The sequence below is a fragment of the Nothoprocta perdicaria genome, unplaced genomic scaffold (assembly GCF_003342845.1).
Source record: "Nothoprocta perdicaria isolate Ctin4 unplaced genomic scaffold, notPer1 scaffold_14, whole genome shotgun sequence".
Taxonomy (NCBI): domain Eukaryota; kingdom Metazoa; phylum Chordata; class Aves; order Tinamiformes; family Tinamidae; genus Nothoprocta; species Nothoprocta perdicaria.
The window spans coordinates 6,742,074-6,762,992 of NW_020454538.1; the positions used below are offsets into that span (position 1 = coordinate 6,742,074).

General features: G+C 37.0%; 1 protein-coding gene across 1 annotated transcript in view; it reads left to right on the forward strand.

Annotated features, from left to right (window-relative positions):
• Nucleotides 1-7,853: 7,853 nt before the first annotated feature.
• Nucleotides 7,854-20,919, forward strand: part of JAKMIP1 (janus kinase and microtubule interacting protein 1) — a 67,504-nt gene continuing 54,438 nt past the window's right edge. The window contains exons 1-2 of the mRNA XM_026034189.1: nt 7,854-8,103; nt 15,533-16,027. Of these exons, the coding sequence (XP_025889974.1) occupies nt 7,975-8,103; nt 15,533-16,027 (624 nt within the window). The 5' untranslated portion in view covers nt 7,854-7,974. The remainder of the gene's footprint in view (nt 8,104-15,532; nt 16,028-20,919) is intronic.

A 20,919-nucleotide genomic window follows, 5' to 3' on the forward strand; every position in this document is an offset into this window, starting at 1 on the left:
GGAGGAAAATAAAGCATGTCCTTTCATCAGTGGTCCTGTAGGACTGAATCAATACATCAACATCTTTATTTTGGCCAAAACAGCTTGTTTTTAATAAGAAGACTTGTGGAAACAGAGCTCTCCTTTTGCAGGCGAAGAAGTCTTGTCATTGAGCTGCCCAGAGCAGAGCTGGGCAAGTCTCCTGCAAGGGGAAAGAGTAGGACATGGACATGTACTGTGCCTGCAGAATAAAGGTGGCTTGCATGTTTGGCAATCATGATTAGCTGCAATAATTTTTGAAACCGGAGGTGGTGAAAACCAATGATGCAAACGCCAGGTTGCTTCTCTGTTAAGCTGGTAACTAGATCACATCCAGATGTGGCTTTTCCTCCTACTTATAATTACTTAACTGACTTAAATGCTCAAGCCTATCCTACTGATTTAGAAGATATTAAATATTTAGAAAAAAAAATTCAGAAATTGTCATCCTTAAGGCTTCTGTCTCTCCAGTTTCAGCTTTTAATGATCTGTAATAAAAAGCAAACAATCCAAAGGAACCTTCCTGCAAAATTCAGGTGAATAATAAACAACAATTCAGTGAACTTCAAAAGCCTGAACTTTACAGGAGGATTAAGCTGTGGGGTGCTAGTAACAGCAAATCAATATTGGCATATGTCCCTGAATTTGCCATTTCTTAGCCCTAACTGGGAAGTACTGCAACTTGACCTTTCTTCCCACATTCATTTTTTCTCTTAAATACTGTGGTTTAAAGGGAAAGCTGCTGAGGAGTGAAAGTGCAGGGTCTCTGGGAATTACGCCCAGGGTAGAGGCAGAGGGTGCACGTTGCTCTGAATGGCTGGGATGCAGCTACAACCTGGGTTGGAAATCTGGAGGTTGTGCAGGGAGGGCTTCATCCCGTGCGTGGTTGACATATTTGCACCCGAAAGACTGCATTTTGGGTGTTCCCTTGCAGTGGAGTGGTGGTGGCAGATGTCCATAGGCTCACAGTAAATAGTTTGCTCTAAGTTACTTTTCTGAACTGAGCCTCAATTGTGTTCTGAAGCAACCGGAGACTTGTCATTTCTTTAAAATCCTTTTTGATGGTATAACTATGCTGTGGTTCCTGTTGCAAGGATAGATGATGGTATTTTCTGTTCTGTAAATGGTTTTAAAATTAGTTTTTAAGAATTATGTGCATAACAAATTCAAATAAATCTGTGATTGAGCACATTTGTGATTCCTTCCTTCCCGGCGCTGTGTCGTCTTCTGCCCAAACCTTCCCCTTTACTCTACATTTACTCGTGATGGATTTGTGCAAATTCACAGCCACCTTTGTTGGATGGGCTGTTTGTGTCTTTTGAGTTAGTGAGAGGACATTGCTGTTCTGGTGCTATACATGTCCTGCAGTACTACTGATTAATTAAGTGTTGTGTGATTGTCAGTACCAGACATATATTTTGAGTGCATGTGTAGGCTTTAAATGAATTTGATATACTCTGGACTTCAGCATGTAGTGACCTAGAAGCATATTTTAGTTGCATGTTGTTTAGCAGGTGCACACGTGACACAGGCAACCAGTTAATTGAAAATGAGTGTATTGCTGAAATTTGTTCTAAAATATGTCAAAATCTCTAGTTCTGTTAGCTGATCAATGGAAGGGTGGGAAGGCAGTGATTTTTGATGGGATGTCAAAATGCAGAAACTGAATCTTGGGGGCAGTGGGAGTTGTTTGAAAGACTGCAGATATGGAAACTCAGCAGATCCCTTTTGCTGAGGAGCCATTGAAAGTAATAATGGTAGCAATTAATTACTATTGCTGACAGAAGAGTTTACTGACTTGTAATTATGATGTTCATTTGCAGCCTACCATCTGTCAGGCAGCCTTCTGAGTGAGGTCTCATAAAATGGTACAGTGGAATCTCTCTAAAGCAGTGAGTTACCTCCACCTAATTATGTTCCACAGCACTATAACACTATGAGCACACTATGCACAGTAATTAAAAACGCTTAGAACTTCTTTATTACTACTTTCTATAAAATTTGGACCTAAAAAATTGTTGTTACCAAGACAAGCGTTGGTTAGTATGGTAGACTGTGGCAGTGCAGTAGTGTGTGGTTCTTAGTTAACAACCATGAATGTCACAATTTTATCTTATTGGGGAAAATTAATAAGTATATAAGTGACACGTAGAAATGTTCTACAGTAAGGAAATTCTGCAATTCCCTAAGTGGGATAGGATTAAAAAAAAAAGACAACAAAAAAACCTCAGCTCTTACAGAAATAGAACTGTGTCTGTGGATAGCTAACAAATGGTTATGAAAAATATTACTAGTGTACAATGTATTTAGTAAATTATTTTAGTAACTCTGATTTTTGTTTGTTGGCTGGGAAAAGTATTATTTTACATGATGTAGAATACTGATTACTTTTGCTTTTATCAATTCAGCCATGTTTTGTTATACAGAACTGAGAAGTGAAGCAGGAAATGTAGGTCATTGGAGCCTTTTGAGAAATTCGCCTTGGGCTTTGTGAGCCATGAATGTTGTCTTTTCCATGCAGTCTTTGTCTCATAATTACCCTTTTTTAAAAGCAGAACATAGGTAAAGTGGCAGTTACTTCTGAAGATAATATATTGCACCCACATCCACTGAATTTAGTGTTGTTGGATTATAAAATTATTTAAAGATCTTTGATATTAGGAATTGTGCTGTCCTGATGATGTTCAGTCTCAGATTCACAGGGATTCCTAGTGAGGGTGCGTAGTTTTGCAAAGGAAATACTGAGGTAAGTGGGGCAGCATCTTCTACTCATACGGGAACAAAGCATCTGGACAAAGAAGCTTTTATCCCTATGCAGTTGTATGGATGCCTATTAGCCTTCTGAGAAGCTTTGGGAAGCTACCTGTATTAAGCTAAATGATTTTAGTCTGGGACATATATTGAAACACATTGAAAAAGTAAGTCTTTGATATAGCTGTCCTTGAATGTATGAATGGACCAATAAAATAAAAATTATAAGGTATGTTTACATGCAAGTAATCGTAGTTCATTTTCTCTTACTGAGGGAGAAGAGAATGTTCCCCCCGCCTCAAATTTTGAGTGCTCTTTAAAGTGTCACTTTTCCAAAATTATATAGTTCGTGAAGAGTGGTGTGCGCAGGGACTCCTCTAGCCTGAAAGTAATTGCAATGCAAAAACTCCTGAGGTTCTGCTAACCCTTTATTGAGTGTGTAGTGTGTTTTCCCTTGTGTCTTCTTTTAGTCATCTTAATTCAAATTCCTGCAATTTCTGCTCTAGCGTTTAACTTGATGTCTATTCTTCCTTTAATTCCAATTATTTAGAGTAAATTCTGTTACAGCCCATTTTTAAAATAAAAAGTAATAAATCACTGCTTGGGTTGCATTTGGAGTCTTACAGGAATAATAAATGGAATCTGTATGACTGAGAATCCCTTATAGCATATAAATACTGACTTTCGTTGTTCTGAATTTCCCAGCTGATTGGATATGTAGCACAATTATTGGCTTCAAATGTAGATGAAAGGGCTCAAGATGAAGAAAAAAGAAACCTCAGGATGGCAGAGTCTCAATAAGTTAATGAGCTGTGTAAACCAGCTTTAGGTGTTAGAGATAAATAACTGGGTAATATTTTTATATTTTCAGATCTATAGCATAGCTGTCAGAGAAAAATAGCTCAGAAAATACAATGTAGGTTTTGTCTTGAATACAACTGGCAAAATACAGGAGACAATGTTATCATCTTACAAGGTACTGAATAAAAATCTATGCTTTATATCTACTTAAAACATTAAGAGCATACTAGGAAGGAAACAAAAATACAAAGAGGAAAAAAAAATACTTCTCATATTTTGCCTGGAGAGAAGTTCAGGATTGAGAAGATGAAGGAGAAGTGATACAGCCAAATCACCAAAAGGTGACTTCTTCCAATTTTGCCTTAAAAACAAAAAGAGCAGCACCAGGGCACTGTGCGCTTAGAAAAGAAAAAAATAAGTACCATTCTGTAACTGCTGATCTGCCATACTGTTCACTGAATCACTCATTTGTATTTATAACCATGCCTAACTTTTAAAGAAGTTACTACAGTAGGTTTAAATACCTGAGGGGAGAATGTAGAGAGGATGGGGCCAAACTCTGCTTGGTGGTGGCCAGTGATAGAACAAGGGGTAATGGGAAGAAGCTGCAACACAAGCAGTTCCATCTCCATGTGAGGAGGAACTTCTTCACTGTGAGGGTGACAGAGCCCTGGCACAGGCTGCCCAGGGAGGTTGTGGAGTCTCTTTCTCTGGAGATCTTCCAAACCCACCTGGATGCCGCCCTGTGCCCTGGGTGTGCCTGCTGGAGCAGGGGGTTGGACTAGATGGTCTCTAGAGGTTCCTTACAACCTCAACCATTCTGTGATTCTGTGATTTAATTTCCTCATCTCAAATAAAAATGTGAACTGTCCTCAGTCATATAGAATAAATACTCCTAAATATAATCTTGTAATAAATTTTATCTATAGTATCTATATTTCTAAATAAGAGCAACAATATCATGAATAAAATATTAGAAAATTTTGAAACATGGGATATTTAACATTATGTAGTTGTGTGATTTTTAATGACAAATCTTAGGGCTGGTTCTCATTGAGCTGCACCATTGTAGTAATCTACACAGAGTAATTTTTTGTAATCCTTTTGAATCTTTTACATTTGGGATAGGTACAGTCCAAGGTAGATATGATAAGAGAAAATGTTCCAGCCTTAAGTATTTTTCTTTCTAAAAGGACATTGGGAAGGGGGCATCATCTTTTCACAAAGGCTTATGCAGATAACATGAATTTTTTTAAGGTCTTATATTTTAAAGGGTAAAAAATAAAAACAAACCGAAGACCTAATTACTGTGGTTATATTTTGATATACAGAATTTTACTACTTTCTGTATTCTTTCCAAAATCCACCCAAAATGACATTTCATTCTGTAGCTATGGTAGGCAGCACCCATGGTTTTTATGACTACCTGCTTCTCTGAGCGCAGACTCCGTGCCTCAGAGGAAACCAACACCAAAACCTGGCAATATTGACCTGAGTGCTGTGGAAGAACAAATGACTGCACATATGATGTGGGATTATGGCCTTTATTTATTTATTTTTCCCTCTTCATTGCTGTGCAGCATTTCATTCTCCTCCTTCTGCATTGACTTATTTGGGGGCTTGATGTTTCACTTGCGATAACTCATTAACAACCTCACCTTGCAAAAATCCTGCTGCATCAGAATAATGTTTACATCTGAATTGAGGCTGGAATGACAAATTTTGGATGATAACGTTCAGGGTTTTTTTTTTTTTTTATCCTTCATCTTCTTACCATGTTTTATCTTACATTACTGTAATAGACTTGAGTTCTCTAAAGAGAACTTCCATTTTTTTTCAAAGTATTTATAGAATCCTGTTTGAAGACCTTTTTTTTTTTTTTTCTCCCTTAAGAGAATTGTTTTTCACCAGATATTATGAAGTTCCTCGATTTTTAACTCTTCTGGAATCACAATCACAAAGTGAGACATCGTACTTTCTGATTTTTTTTTTTGCATATAGATTTTTTTCTTATGTTACTGAAATGTTTTATTAATATTAAATATCTAAAAGCATCCTTATAGGAATTGAGGATTTAGTTCTGAAACGGGGAAGTGGTAAAGAACATCCTTTGAGTCTGTAAAATAGAAGAGAAATTGAAGTTTGATCGTTGCATTGTTCATGTGACTGGTTTTCCAGGTATATCTAGTGGACGATTAAAGGTACAATTTAATGAATTTTCTGCAAGGTATAACAGAAATGGAATAATAGTTTATTAACCATGTTACAGTACTCCGATCTTTCACTCATCAACCCCCAAACCATGGAGAGGCAGATTTGAATCCTTTCAAGTTTATTTCTCCTGCTGTTCTTCTGCAAGTGCTCTTACAAGATTGACTTGTGACTTAAAATCCATTAATCTTTCCTCCCATTTTTTTGGTGTAGTATAAAATTTAGTCAAATGTTTTGAAGGCTTGCAGTAGGCTTATATAACTCAGTGGAGGAAGTGGCCGTTTTTCTCAGTTAAAAGATTGCTATGTTTTATCGTGACCTTTATCCAAACAGTCAGTGTGAGTACTCAAATAGATCAGCATCCAGGCACTTGCTTGTGCTAACCTTTTAATATGGGAAAAAGACACATATTTGTACCCTGTCTGGATTTTGTGCCTGCTGTAAGTGATAAGAGAGACTCTGTGTTGCCATAGTTCCAATTTTTGAAATAGATAGGCTGGAAGATGTATTTAAAGAAGAATAAAAAGGGAAATGTTTCTGTGCCTAGGAACATTAAGGAGGAAAAAAGAAAAAAGCCTACCAGAGAATTGGGTTGCTTTTTTTTTTCAGGTCCTAAATCTCATGTTTACCTCTTGTCAGTTAAGGGGAAAAAGTCGGAGAAAAGAATACAAATGTTAATAAACTACCAATGAACCCAGTGATAGATAATGCTTCTTTCTGTGCTTTGCCCTAAATTGTAATTTAGATTTCTGGGTGAGGGAAGAGAAGATGGGGATTCAATTAGGTAAAAATGCATGTAGCCAGCCCAGTGAAGCAAATTTTTGATTTTTTTTCTTAAATATCACCTACTCATTTAAATCATTTGAACTGAAAATTAAATATTTTGGACTGCAGTGGGAATTTTACCTAGTAAGGATTTCAAGAGATGATCTTTGAGCTAAAGACCACTTAATTCCTCATAGACCATTCTGAATGATGTGAAGTTATTAGATATTAGGACTGCCCATCTGCAGTATTTTATCTTCTCTTTTATTGTCTAGAGATATAGTTGAACTCACGAAGTAGTATTTGCCTGTAGAAGCACAGATTGAAGAGTTTAGTGCTTCAGAACTGTGTAAGTAGAAAGTAGGAACCTCTCTGTTTCATCAGGAATTTAATGATTAAAGATATTTAAAATGAGCAGAAGAACGGGATTTGGAAGCTGTTTCAGCGTTCAGCATTGGTAGCACTTGCTGCTCAGTTTGTCCTTTGGAGTTATTCTCAGAGGTGAGCAGTGAGGAAAAAAAAATCAGATTAAGCTTCTATAACTTGAAGCAAAGTAATTTTGTGATTTCCTAATTATTGGAACTAGGGTTCTTTGCTATTGATATGCTCTTTGAATATTAAATAAAGCTGATTTTAATAATTAAATACATTTTTAAGCTGAAACAGCAGCTATGGAATGAAAATAAAATTAAGTAACTTAATGTTTTGGTTAGAGCATTTGAAACAAGATTAACCTTTTAGTTTATTAAAAAAAAAATCAGGGTTTTTTAAAACCATTTCTGTATTTCTTAATGTGCCCTTATGATAATTTTGGATAATATATTATAAGCAGTAGGTTAAGGTGAGAGGTGGTTATTCCTTATGACAAGAATTAAAATATTCCCATTGAATCCCCACCAGTCTCATTTCAGGATCGTCTCAGTAACTCTTGGGAATCGTAAGAATGGGCAGGTCCTGAAATAAGATATGATTTATGTTGATGTATTATATTCATCATGACAGCAACCAATTTGTTGGTTGCAACCAGCAGAACCATTTTGTTCCTGTGGACATAGGATCACATTAGATATTTTTACATCTTAAAATATTGTGAAATTTCTGATCATTTTCTTTTGAAGTCTACTCCACTGTGCAATATAATATGTACTATAGGGAAGTTGGGGGTGCTTTAAAACTGAATTTATTAACTTCATGTGTTTGCAGCTCTTTAAAATTTTGTAATAATCCCTTCTGCTTACTAATGTAAACTAATACTTCTATTTTGGCTCTTTTACTTCTTTCAGGATGTGAGGGACAGCACCAGTGATGGCAGAGCTTTACGTGAAGAGTATTGAATACTATATGACTCTTAAATGCTAAAAGCAGGAGGCCCCTAGCTGCTAGCTCAACGTGGAGCAAAAACTTTTATTTTAAACTTCAAAAATAATTATGTCAAAGAAAAATCGTGCCAAGGGGGAGAAGTGCGACATGGAGATTGAAGCACTACAAGCTGCTAACGAAGAACTGCGGACTAAACTAACCAACATCCAGATAGAATTTCAGCAAGAGAAAAGCAAGGTAAGTGCTGTGTGTTTGGTGATCGTTTTTTTCTTTTTTAAATGGTAGCAGTGTTACAAGGCCGAAGGCCTGGGGTCTTCAACTGATTCATGGTTAAAATACAATAGAAGTGTATTTTTCAAGAAGTGAAGTCTTCTGCAGAACCATTGATGAACTGAAATCATAGTGTCAAACTTAAGAAAGGTGTCATATGAAATACGAGAAGAACTTAGTGCTTGATTCAATTTGCTTGATAATTATTTTAAATGACGTGTGAAAGGAAGTAAATATATCCAGACTTCCAGTTACTGATTTTTTTTAAGTGACAGCAGTACAGATGGCACTAGCTTAGTGTGATTTAAAGGAAACAAGGGAGTTCTGCTTTAGATCTGAGCACTGAAAGTTGTATTTTGTAAAAACAAGTATATGCCAAGTCAAACATCAGTACAGCATGTTCAGAGCATGTCACATAAAAACGTATGGAGAATGTAAACTGACTTGAAGCTGGTGCTATAGAAGTCCTTGTTGCTTTTGAAATAGAATTTTAACGAAGAGATATCCAACACTTTGTGCATGTCCTGCAAGATCATTTGGTTTTGTTTGTTGTTGAGGACCTTTAGGAGGTTCCTCTTGATGTTGGTGCAATGCCTGACCAAAGATGATGCCCGTGATGTTTTTGGGATATTCGTTGCTGCAGGTCTCGCTTTTGGTGGTCTTGTCCTCTGGCGTCTGAATGTTCGGGCTCATTCATCTTGTACTGGCTGATGTCCCAGACAGGTTTAGCAAGAGTGGAACAAAAAGTAGTACCTCCCTCAGTTCCCCTTTCTGTAATCGAGATAGAAATGGGATGGGCATGTAGGAACTAAGGAAAGTAGATGAAGTATTGATAAAACTATAGCTTTGTATGCTACTATAAAACTACTATATAGTTTAACATAGTACTAATATACTACTATAGTTAATTGCTGTGATTAGAAAGAAGAATCTGCCTCTGGGTAGGTTGTTTTACAAAGGCAAGTGAAAGGTTACATCAGTTTAAATTCTCTATATGTAGGCAAATCACTAAGAAGAAAATTTGAGGTAAAAAATTGGACAGTAATTAATAAAGCTAGAGGAAGTATTACAGTGACAAATTCAAAATTAGTAAATGACTAAGAATGCTAGGTGTGATAATGTAACTTCTAGTCCAGGTAAAAGAGCAGAGTGGAGTGAAACATGAATGGACTGATACTAGACTATGACTAACCTACATTTGGAAGAATCAGCAAGAAAGTATCTCAAATATTTTGGCTGGCACCATGTTGCAACATGCGGACAGAGCAAGGAGTGCTTAATAAGGTTGATGTTACAACATGATTTTCAGGAAAACTTAGAAATCTAGTAGTGCCTTTGTAGTTAGACTCAATCAAGCTATCTACTAAGCTGTTTTTATCTGGAACAAGGGGAGAAGCACTGGAGGTTTCAGAAATTTCTAGGAGATCCTGATCTAGCATGAGGAAAAGATACACATTTCATATCTTCAGATATTAGCAGCAATACATTTTCTGTGATTCTTTGGTAATATCGCATAATCTTGAGAGTTGCATTTAAAAGATTATCAGGAGTGGAAATGCTTGAGACAAGAAAAAACGCTGTAGGTATGTGGACTTGGTTTCTTTGTGAGATTTACTTGTTACTGGAAATGGACGTGTAAGAGGAGTGTACTTATGAATGTGGACAGACTGGAGAAAAAATACAAAAAATCAAATAGATGAAAGAAGTAAGCAGGAAGGAAAAGTACCTGGCAAGAGTCAGCAGGCTGCTGGTGAGCAGGGAGTCGGTGTAGGTCCTATCAGAGCAACCGATGGAGCCTCTCAACGTGGGGTCATCCCTGACGGCTGCTTCTGCCCTGCGTAGGTTGTTATTAGATGAGATGGAGGTTTGGAGAAGAGGTTTGTGGAAAAACAGAAGCAAGGCAAAATGAGTTGGAGACGTAGGCAATTGGAAGTGATAAAAGCTGTTGCTTTCAGAAGATGCAGTATGATAATATAGTTGGGAAAGAAGCTGGGAGAACCCCTAGGCTGTGGACTGAAGCAGCTGTTTGCCACCTCCAATAGAAAAAGCCTCCAAACTCTCCATAAAGCTTGCACTATTTTTCTCAGGCTTGAAGAATCTACACTTACAAGTTTACTCCACAGAAAGATTCTCATGTGATAAATGTCTGAATATTTGGAATGTCTTCCCTCAGAATAGTTTTACTTTTGTGCATTTTAACGTAGAATTCTTGGAATCCAGTTGATGGGCAATTCAGCAATCCTATGACATCCTAATCAGTTTAAATAGTTACTTAACTTTCTTGCTGAGCACTTTAATCCTCCTTTTTATTCTGGCAGTAGCCTGCTGAATAGTAATTTTCTCTTGCTTCTGCTATAAGACAAAGCATGTCAGGCCACTTCCGAATGGGAAAATCAGGTCTCTGACAGAGTAGGTGGTAGTTTATCCAGGCTTTCAAGACTGAGTGCTCTCTAATATAAAGATTAATAGAGTTTGTGCTTTAAAAAATAAAAAAGGGAAGTGAGGAGAAAATAAAAGGAATTCTGCCGTTTCTGTTCAGTTTCCCTGGATGAGCAGTGCTTAGCGTCTCTCAGAGCCTTAGCTCTTGGAATTGTTTGTCATTTATCTTTGTCCTTGGGCTCCGTCTCCATTCCAAATGGATGTCCTGGGTGAGTCTTGTAGGGTTCTGGCTACAGTGGATCCCTCATGTGAATCCAATTTTATACAGAAGTTACGAAGATGATCCTTTCTTTTTCTCTTTTTTTTCTTCCCTGCTGAAGTCAACCCATTAGAAAAGATCAGATGAACAAAGATGCTTGAATGAATGCTGGCATCTGTAGTTTCAATGTGCAGCAAAAATCCTTTTTTATGAAGAGCTTTCTAAGTGACCTAGCGACAGCTCATGTTCAGAGGCTTAGCTGAACACCTTGACCTCAGACTGGTGTAGGATGATGCCTAGAAAGGCAAGAGCCTTTCTCTCATCAAAGTGGATGGGGTCCTCCAAAAGCAGCTCTTCTTTCCTGTCCAGAAAAACTAAAGAGATGAAGAAAGGAAGAATTGTACAGGATAAAATATATGACAAGTCAACTTGATACCTTCTGTTACAACCTGGTAGCATCAGTGTCTTCTCAGTGTTTTCCCATATAATATAGGGTGGATAGGGCTGCCTTTTTCAGCCTTTTTGAACAGGCTGCCCAGAGAGGTTGTGGAGTTTCCTACTCTGTAGATCTTCCCAACCTGCATGGATGCCAACCTGTGCTCTGGGTGTCCCTGCTGGAGCAGGGAGTTGGACTAGATGATCTCTAGAGGTCCCTTCCAACCTCAACCATTCTGTGATTCCTATGGAGCAACAAAACCCTGTGTTATTCTTCATTATGGAGATGTGATGCTTCAGAGCAGTTTGCAAAAAATGCTCAGAAGTATTTAAAATCAGGCCAAGAAAACTGCATTTCCACTCTCTAAATATTTGGTTGGAAGAGTTAAAAATGGCTTGGTTACCCCTGGATTTTTGCATGGGGATGTGCTATGGAGAGAAAATGTATTCCATTAAGTGCTTTTGGCTTTTTTCTTATTGTTATGACACTGAAAATGAGCGTCATATTAAAAAATATTTTTTCTAAGCACTTTCCAGAATGAGACATCTTTGCAGGGAAGAGTTTTCTTTAGGGAAAGAATTCTTGTTGTAATTCAGTGAAGCCATAGTCAGAGAGTAGGTTAGAGCATTATCCATTTTTTAAATTTCTTGATCAGTTTAATTTTAAATAAACAAGAAAATATTTTTAAAAGTAGAATAAATTGCTTCTGAATGTATGTACTTTCATGTTAAAATGTCAGCTGGTAAACATACAGACTGTGTAAATGAACCTGCTTTTGAAGGTAAAAATGTATGGGAGAATCTTTCTGGTGATGGCAGAGTCCTTACAGAGGTGAACCAGAGTGCAATATATATATATATATATATATATATATATATATATTTTGTTTTTTGTTTTTTTGTTTTTTTTTTTTGAATGCATCCTTGTGCCAAGAAAGCCTTCAGCATCCTGGGCTGCATTAGGAGAAGCATCCGCAGCAGGTTGAGGGAGGTGCTTCTTTCCCTCTAACGCAGCACTGGTGTGTCCAGCTCTGGCCTCTGCAATACGAGAAAGACGTGGACATGGTGGAGAGAGTCCAGTGAAGGGTCAGAAAGATCAGGCTGGAAGATCTGACATAGGAGAGAGGCTGAGAGAGCATTTTTTTTTTTTAGACTGAATAACAGAAGGCTCAGGGGGATCATACTAATGTATAAAATACCAGACAAAGAAGTAAAGAAGACAGGACCAGATTAATCTGAGCAGTATAGTAACTTTCGTACACTTAAACTCTTGTACACTTGTATAGTAGCTCTTGAACACTTAAAAGAGAATTCACTTGGAAATCTATTTGATGCCTTTTGGGAAATTAATAATTTTAAAGTTACATTAGTGTTGCATACTTGAAAGAATCTTGTCAAAGAAAACAAAGCAGGATACAGATAGTCTACAATAACGTGATTTTTTTTGAAAATATATGTCTACACACTGTTCCAACTTAACACATTTATAGACATAATTACATAAGAGAGGCATGGGGTTATGCCACTTATCATGCTTCTGCTAAGAAGCTTGCATCTGATTTGGCAGCAATGTTGTATCAGCATAAAGACTTTATTAAAGATTTAATACCAGAAAGGCCCAAAATTCATGCTTCATGGGTGCTTCCACATCATGACTGACTTTCAGTTTCGGTAGTTTCGGTATTGGATTCATTTATTGGTTATGCTTCTCATTGTGTCAGTGAATAAAACAGCTTTCATCACAAAGAAAAAAAAAAAATCCCACAAACAAACAACTTACCAAAATTCAAGATAGGCAAATTGCTTTACAGTTCAAGTTAGTTTTGAAATTGAGGCTTGAGCATATGGGGAAAATGCCCTGCTACTTTTTTCACTTGGCAAGTTTAGGAATCCTCAAGCATGTAAGTCAGCATGTTGTGAGGTGGGAGAAGGAGGGAGAGCAAGGGAGGGAGAGCAACTTAAAACCTTCAGGAAAGATCTAACAGCTCTAATTTTCAAACTTCTCTTACAAGAAACAGTAACAAGAGAAAACTCTCTAAATTTCAATATCAAAACCTTGAAAACTACCATTCCTCGTTTTCTGGGTCATGAAGAGTGATACGCATTTAAGATGAGTGCAAACTCCAGGGTTTTTAGATTTTATTTTCCTTTCAGTTTATGCTGCTTTTACTGAAGCTTTTAAGTGGAATGACTAGATCAGTAATGATATTCATTTACATTTTCATGTGGCATAAAAGAGTGAAGGAGAAGCAAATATACCATTTCATATAAGGCACTATATTTTATATAAGGCAGAATTCTTTACATTCCTCAAACATTAAAAAAGCTTTTGCGAAGTTGCATTCTATACTGTAGGGGATAGAAAGCTGCCTTTGGGTTGCATACTTGATGTACACTGTGACTACTTCTAAGTCAGTATATATCCAGAGCAATATTAACCTTATTTGTAAATATGTTTTCCTGTGTAGTTTTCACCAGGTTTCTCAGATTCGTTTGAATTTTATTTTCTCATCCATGAAGAAATAACTATTTAAGTCAAGATGAGTGTTAATTCATTTGCAAATTTGGGTTTAAGTTGATCTATTTATGTTAGTAAATAGGTGAAAATATGGCTGAGTTTTGTCTAAGAGTAACTGATTCCACAAGCACTGAAAAAGTGTTATCTACTCTGGGCTTGGAACTGTGGTGTTCAACCAGAAGCCAAAAATATGGTTAACTCCTGAAGATAACTTCCAACTATTTGTAAAGAAAAGAAAGAAAAATCTTTGCTTTCTTTACATAAAAGAAGTATTTAGATCGTTCTGCATTAGTGTAGTAGTATCTGTGAAGTAAAATCTAGTTCTGATCACATCTGGTTCAGAACAGTTATTTTCTGCAGCCATAGAACTGCTGTCCACAGTGAATCTACAAGACTGTCTTCATGAAAATGCTGGTATTTTCCCTCTTTTATTTGAAAATGCTCAGTTTACATTTTCATTGATCAGTTCTCAAAGTTACTATTGAAAATATGGTATAAAACCCCCTACATGGTGAAATTCTGTTCTTGCTGCTTTCAGAAGACTTGAGGTGGAGTTTGAATACGAGGAATCCTACAGTCAGTGCTATGGGTTTGATTAATAACATGTTGACCTCATTTTAGGGTAACTTATGTTCAATAGTAACTTTGGATTCACTGCAACTTTTGTCAGAGGCTTTTTAGTTAAGAAGCTTCCTCCTTAAAACAAACATGCAAATGTCTACTTAAATTGAACCTGCTCTCAGTAAACAAAGTAATGATGTTTCCTGAGTCTTTTCTAAATAAGGATATTTGTTTTTAATCAACCTTTTGCTTTTATGTTGATTTGTAGAATTCAGAACGATTGAGAAAAAAGCCATTAGTTATGCCTAAGTACTATTCTGAATATTAATATAGTTCATTATTGTGCTATAATATTTGACAATGTGCAATTCTGGATTAGTTTAGTATAAATTAAATGCATCATTTGACTATATTGTCCAGCTTCACTTAAACGCAAGTCTTTTAGGAATGTGTGACAGTGGGTAACATCTCACTGCTCATTAGCCTCAGTTAGCCATGAAGCACCCTGTGTGTGTGCTGTATGTGTCTGCATTACCAGTCAAGGTTAAAACACAAGTCTCTGAAATCTCAGCTTGTCCATCACTCTGCTTTAGATCAGAGGATCATGTGCAGAGCCCATGTTTTATCAGCTACTGTGCTGAAAATGTTTCTGATATCAAGCATAATGAAATAAATCATAGCTTTCTTAGTAGGCTATGATAGAGAAGCCTGTCTCTGGCTTTTTCCTCTTCTTCTAAATGAATGTCTAATCCTACTTGAAAAAAAGGATCGTTCCTCATGCAGCCAGATCAGCATTGCTTTATAATGAGGTTTCATCACAGTGGGTATTCCTGTAATAGGCTGTAAGACCCTTCCTTCTCCTCCCCACCTTCATCAACCCTTGGAGACACTGGGCAGTTTTTTATTTGAAAGTGTCCAGAGATTTTGAACACCAGTTTGGGATGTCCAATGTGTAGCCTCTTGAATAACTTCATTTTTGAGAAGGCTAATCCTAGCGCTTCTCCAATAAAGACTTTCACAGTAAAGTAGCTAAAAATCAGTAATCTTTGTTTTAATTTAACTTTTTCAGCACAAGCTCTTTAGCTTCTTACTATTGAGTGTACCTTTTTTTTTTTTTTTTTTTTTTTTTTTTTTTTTTTTTTTTTTTTTTTATGACTTTTTAAAATTATTATGTAAAATGTGCCTGTGTTGACCTTCTAAAGGTATGGTGACATCTGCTATCAATTCTTTTATTGATGTTGCAGGTGGGCAAACTGAGGGAGAAGATCCAAGAGGTGAAGCAGGAGCGGGAGCAGGAGCAGCACAAGCACACGGCCTACGTGTCCGAGCTGAAGGCCAAGCTCCACGAGGAGAAGATGAAGGAGCTCCAGAGCGTCCGAGAGCTCCTCATCCGGCAACACGAGCAGGAGGTTGCGCGGATGGCCAAAATCAAGGACGGTGAAATCCAGCGCTTGCAGTCAACAGTGAACGTCCTGCGGGACGGGGCGGCCGACAAGGTGAAGACGGCGCTGCTGAGCGAGGCCAAGGAGGAGGCCCGCAAGGCCTTCGATGGCGAGCGCCTCAAGCTGCAGCAGGAGGTCTTGGAGCTGAAGTCTGGCAAAAAGCAGCTCGAGGAGGCCTTGAACAACATTATGCAGGCAGATAAAATGAAGGCCGCCGACCTGCGCTCTGCCTATCAGTCCCATCAGGAGGAGATCAACAGAATAAAGCGGGAATGCGAGAGGGAGTTCCGCAGGCTGGTAAGGCTGCATTAAGTCGTACGTGTGTCACTTTGCAGCAGCAGTTAATGTATTACTGTATCTGCCCACAAATAGATGTCAGACCTGCTTTGCAGTAGCATCTTGCATTGCTGCTGGCTGGTACCACAGACCACAGTTTTTTATTCTTTGTAGCTTAGTGGTTCCCCTCATGGGCCAGCCTAATCCGTAGTTCTGTACCTCTTCAAATAGAGTATGAATGAACCAAATTTTTCCAGCATGAGTTTTCTCAAATAAAAAGATAACCTTCCTTTTCCTACTTGCCTGGCCTATATTTCCATAGAAGGTCACCTTGGTCAGACAGGTCAAGTATTGGCCATTTTGCAAGGAGAAATACCTTTGTGAGATGGGGGAAACTAAGCTTTTTGAGAGATCTTATATTCTTATTTGGGAAACCTATCCGCTGACTCCAGACGATGTCTCTGCTCGTTCTGAAATGTTGCACAGGTCATTCAGTTTCAAGGATTGTTGCCCTTTTCTCTGTTTTTATGAAATCCTTTCACCACTTGTGCCTTTTTAGGCCTGAACTCTTCCTCCCTTAGGTAGGAGGCTGCTCCATGGTTCATAAGACTTCAGCTCAGATGACAAACTGCTTTGTTTGTACAGAGCAGAAGAACAAGCAATATTTCCTGTTAAGGGATGCCCTTAGTATTTCAAACTCTGCAGCTTGGTAAAATATACAGAATCTGTAAGATAGTCTGTACTTGGTAATAGGTTTACAGTAGTTTATCATCAAAGAATGTTTCTGTTTGATACTGTGATGCTTCATGTATATGTCAAGGTTTGGTTTTGTGCTTTGGACTTCAAAATATCAGCTTGCTTAGGCAAAAATATTTTACCAGTTCATGTTCACACACATATATTGTTTCCTTTGTCATATCCCTTAGGAAAAATGATGGTGAGGGCAAGCTGCTAAAAAATGACTGTTTTGTGGTCGTGATTTGTCTGAGGCAATGGAAGCTTTTATTGCAGTTAATATTTGTGCTTGAAATAAATTGGATATCGATCAGCTCTCTGGAGGCATCGTTTTCTTGATTAATTACAGACAGCAGCGGAGATGAGCAGTAAGAGATTTTTGTGAGCTCAATTTTTTAAATACGTTCTTCCATATTATGAATTTATGATCTTAAACTCAGGACTATAAAGTAAAAGTTGTTTTAAAACTATTAAAAAGAAGAGATGGCTGCTACATTTTGACCCATTTTTTTTCTAGATAGTTTCTAGTTGCATTTAATTTTCTGAAGCCTGAGAAATAGCGAAGTGAGGCACATAGCCCTGCAGCCTGGACTCGGCCATCATCAGCTGCTATGCAGTAAATACACCTGTGTTTTACTGTTAGTATTTATTGCCTTTCAGCTAATGAATTTCAGTTTTGTCATGAAACTATATGCATTGCTTTTAGGTAGAATAATTGGTGCTCTAGGAAATCATCATAATTTAAACAATTGTTACCATATAGTTGTTATCGGAGCCTTTAACATAAGAAAGAGGTAAAAAGTAATGCAGAATTCCTAAATGCCTGGAAACTTGGGAACTTGCAATTGGATCAGATTATGGAATCAGTATGTTTCCATCTTCCTGCACTTTAATTGTGAGAAGGGGAGTTAGCCTTAATTCCAAATTGAAGGCCATCAGCTGTGGATTTGGGGTTTTTGCTCAGTTTCTGCTTGTGTGCAAGCATTGCCATTATTCTTAGGACAGGTCTATAACTGAGCCTCAATAAGTGCCATTTTAAAGGGGGAGAGGCTCTACTTTATGGTAGCATTAAGAGAAAAGCATATTTGGTCTTAATGGTCTTAAGTGGGCAGGCTGTACTGTAACTGAAGTTCAGTGAGTGTATTTTGGGATTTAGTCTCTGATCATCTTGCCAGGTTTGGTAGTTTTATCTTGTATCTTTATCTTTTATGTCACAGATGATTCTTCCTTTTTTTTTCTTTTTTATATAGATTACATTGCAGCTTAAAAAGATATTTTTAACATTGATTTTAACATTGATTTTTAATACTCTTGACTAATTTGAGGCAAATCTTGCTTTTGCCTGGCTTATAGTCAAAAAAGAAAAGAAAAAGAAAAAAACAACTGTCCATGGGGATATATAGATACAACTACATTATGTATGTTGGAAGCTAGACTTATATTGTACAAATGTCAGCTTTTGAACAATACAATCTGACACTTTTTAACTTTTCTTCAGCTTTGGATTGAGCTTTGAAAAATAGCCTTCATACAAGATAAATGAGGACAATCTAGTGGCTAGCAAGGAGAAGTAATGTAAATGTTTGTCAGTATATAAAACTCTTTATATTATATGAAAGTACAGAGTAATTTGTAAATTTGTTAGATTTTCTCTAATAGTGATATAAATTAAATATAGACATGGGCACAATGTGCTGGCAATTAGGGAAAATGAAAGTAAAATTAACAAGTAACTGGAAGTTAAAATGAAACGAGATGATTTAAAACTGAAGAGGCAACTTGAATAAGCAGTACAATTATTTTTCTAGTATTTTTTTTCCAGTGATTTACTGTATAGTTGTGTGGCTCTATCAGCTTAGTGGAAGAACTGTGCTGACACAGGTTCAGGGAATAAAAAATAAATAAAAGAAATAAATAGAACAAAGAAGAAAAAAATAACAACCTGCGTTGGAATATATTTTTCTTGAAGGGAAAAAGAAAAAAATCAAGTTTAGGTGTTTGACTCGCAGTGTGCAATACCATAATTGCACTTTTTCATTCATGGAACCTCAGTGTGACCTGCCCTGAAGCAGATGTTTTGCTGAGAGCTGCATAGGCAAGCAGATATGTATGGAAATCACTGCATCAAGGGACTTCTGTTTTAAAGTGTACTTCTAAGTAGTTCATCCAGTTGCCCTCTGAGCTCAGGGTTGATAGAAAATAAACTTAATACAACCTTTAATAGTATAAAGAAATTTTGGTTATTAACTAGCTTAAAGAACAGAACTGAACTGCTATGAAAGCATTGAATTTTATTTATTTTTTAATTCTTTAAAAAAAAATACTCAATTTAAATGTTAAAACAAAAACAAATTTTGGCCAACTTTGGACCTCCGGTGAAGTTTTCATTAAACTGTCCTAGCTTAGTAAAATCAGTTTTAAAACAAAAGTTCCCAGTGGAAGGTCAAGTTTACCTCTTTTTGCCTTAAATCAGCCAACGTAGCATATTCACATGGAAGACAACAAACCAGCCTTGTTCAGTTAGCAGCATAGCTGTGAAAGAGGACATGAGTAGTATATTCAATATAATTGAGTATTGTTAGAAATTTCATTCATTACAGGGCTATGTGAATAAAGCTTTTAACAGGCTGCTATTTGGCATTTTTCTACCCTTTATTTTTTATTGGAAAAAGTCTGAGCAATGGACTCTACCAGGCTTTGAAAAATAATGCAAGAAAATCATTAAATGTATATTGAATTACATTGTCACTTTAGTCATAGTATGACTTAGGAAACACAGCATTTATTTTGTTAGCTACTGGTAATATAATGATGATATTTAAACTGTGGAACAAATTGAATAAATGAGTCGCAATGGATTTTATAATTTGTGCAGTCGAGTTTTAGTGAGTAGCATTTTTTCTATTTCCTGGAAGAATCTTTAACAAAAAGCCCTTCCCTTGTCACAGATTCTATACAACCTTGTTAAAAACTTGGAACATATGATCCTCCTACATGTCTTAAAGTGAATTGAAAGATAATGTCAGTTTTCGTGCTCCAAAAAATCAATGCAAAAGATTCCGTTGCTCTCATTCTGTGCATAGGCTTTTTTCAATTGTGTGCTCAAGTAATCTTAGAGATTCTCGAGACTGATAGGAATCACTTCAGATTCATGCTGGTAGGGAATTAATCTTCATGCTGTTAATGGAATCAAAGAATAACTCCTGCTCAGGAGCAATCCTGACCAGTTGTCATTTGGGAAGTTAGTTGGGCAATTCTAAATGTCTTTAGTCTTCCTAGTACAGATGAACTAGCTGCTTGATATAAAAATATTTTCAAAATTTAGAACTTTCTCTGTTTAGTGTTTTCCAAATATATGTAATGGAGTACTTGAAGAATTGCAGTTCAAACTAATAAACTGCGTGGGGAAAGTGGAAAGTGGGAAAAGATATTGGAGGAAAATGACGCATATGGAAGGATGAAAGCTTAACCAAAACATTGTTTCTATATAAATTTATAACCCTTATTCTCTACTGGGCTGGATGGCTTCTTTTAGCCTTCCTCTTAAAGTTTAGGTTACATAAGCAGCAAACATTTAAAGAAAGAGGTGAATTAATCTCATGCAGTGTGTGCTGTGCACAACACAGGAATATTTTGGATCCCTCCTTTGGGTGGGCTTTTGTGCCCTTCGTAAATATAAAACACGCTAATAACATTTAGTTCCTCTCTTTAACTGTTAAATTAGCCTTGTCTTTCTGCCCTTTTTTGTTCCCCTTATAGCAAATAGTGATTCTCCTGTCAAGATATTCTTATTTTCAATAGCATATTTGAAAGTGCAACTTTAGATCAATTCAGTTTCTTATGGGGAAAAGCACTGCAAAATTTTGTTCAGCAGTTGGCCAGGAGGTGGGAATGGGTAAAAGGGAAGATCTCATGCTTGGCAGTGCAGCAGCTGGCTTTTTCCACTTTGAAAACTGAGTATGGCACTGCCTTCAGAGATCTGCCTTCTAAATCCCTGGGAATTTCTCTTTCAACTTTGTGAGAGGCTAAAGTTTCCCTAAAGGTCTCCGACTTTCTTGTGCTGTAGCTATTAAGTGTGGAATAATTGGCAGGATGCTTTCTCTGATGGTTGGCTTGTGTTTCTTTCATGTTTGATAAATGTTGTTAAAACACTTATTTCTACCTCTTTCTCGTGGCTG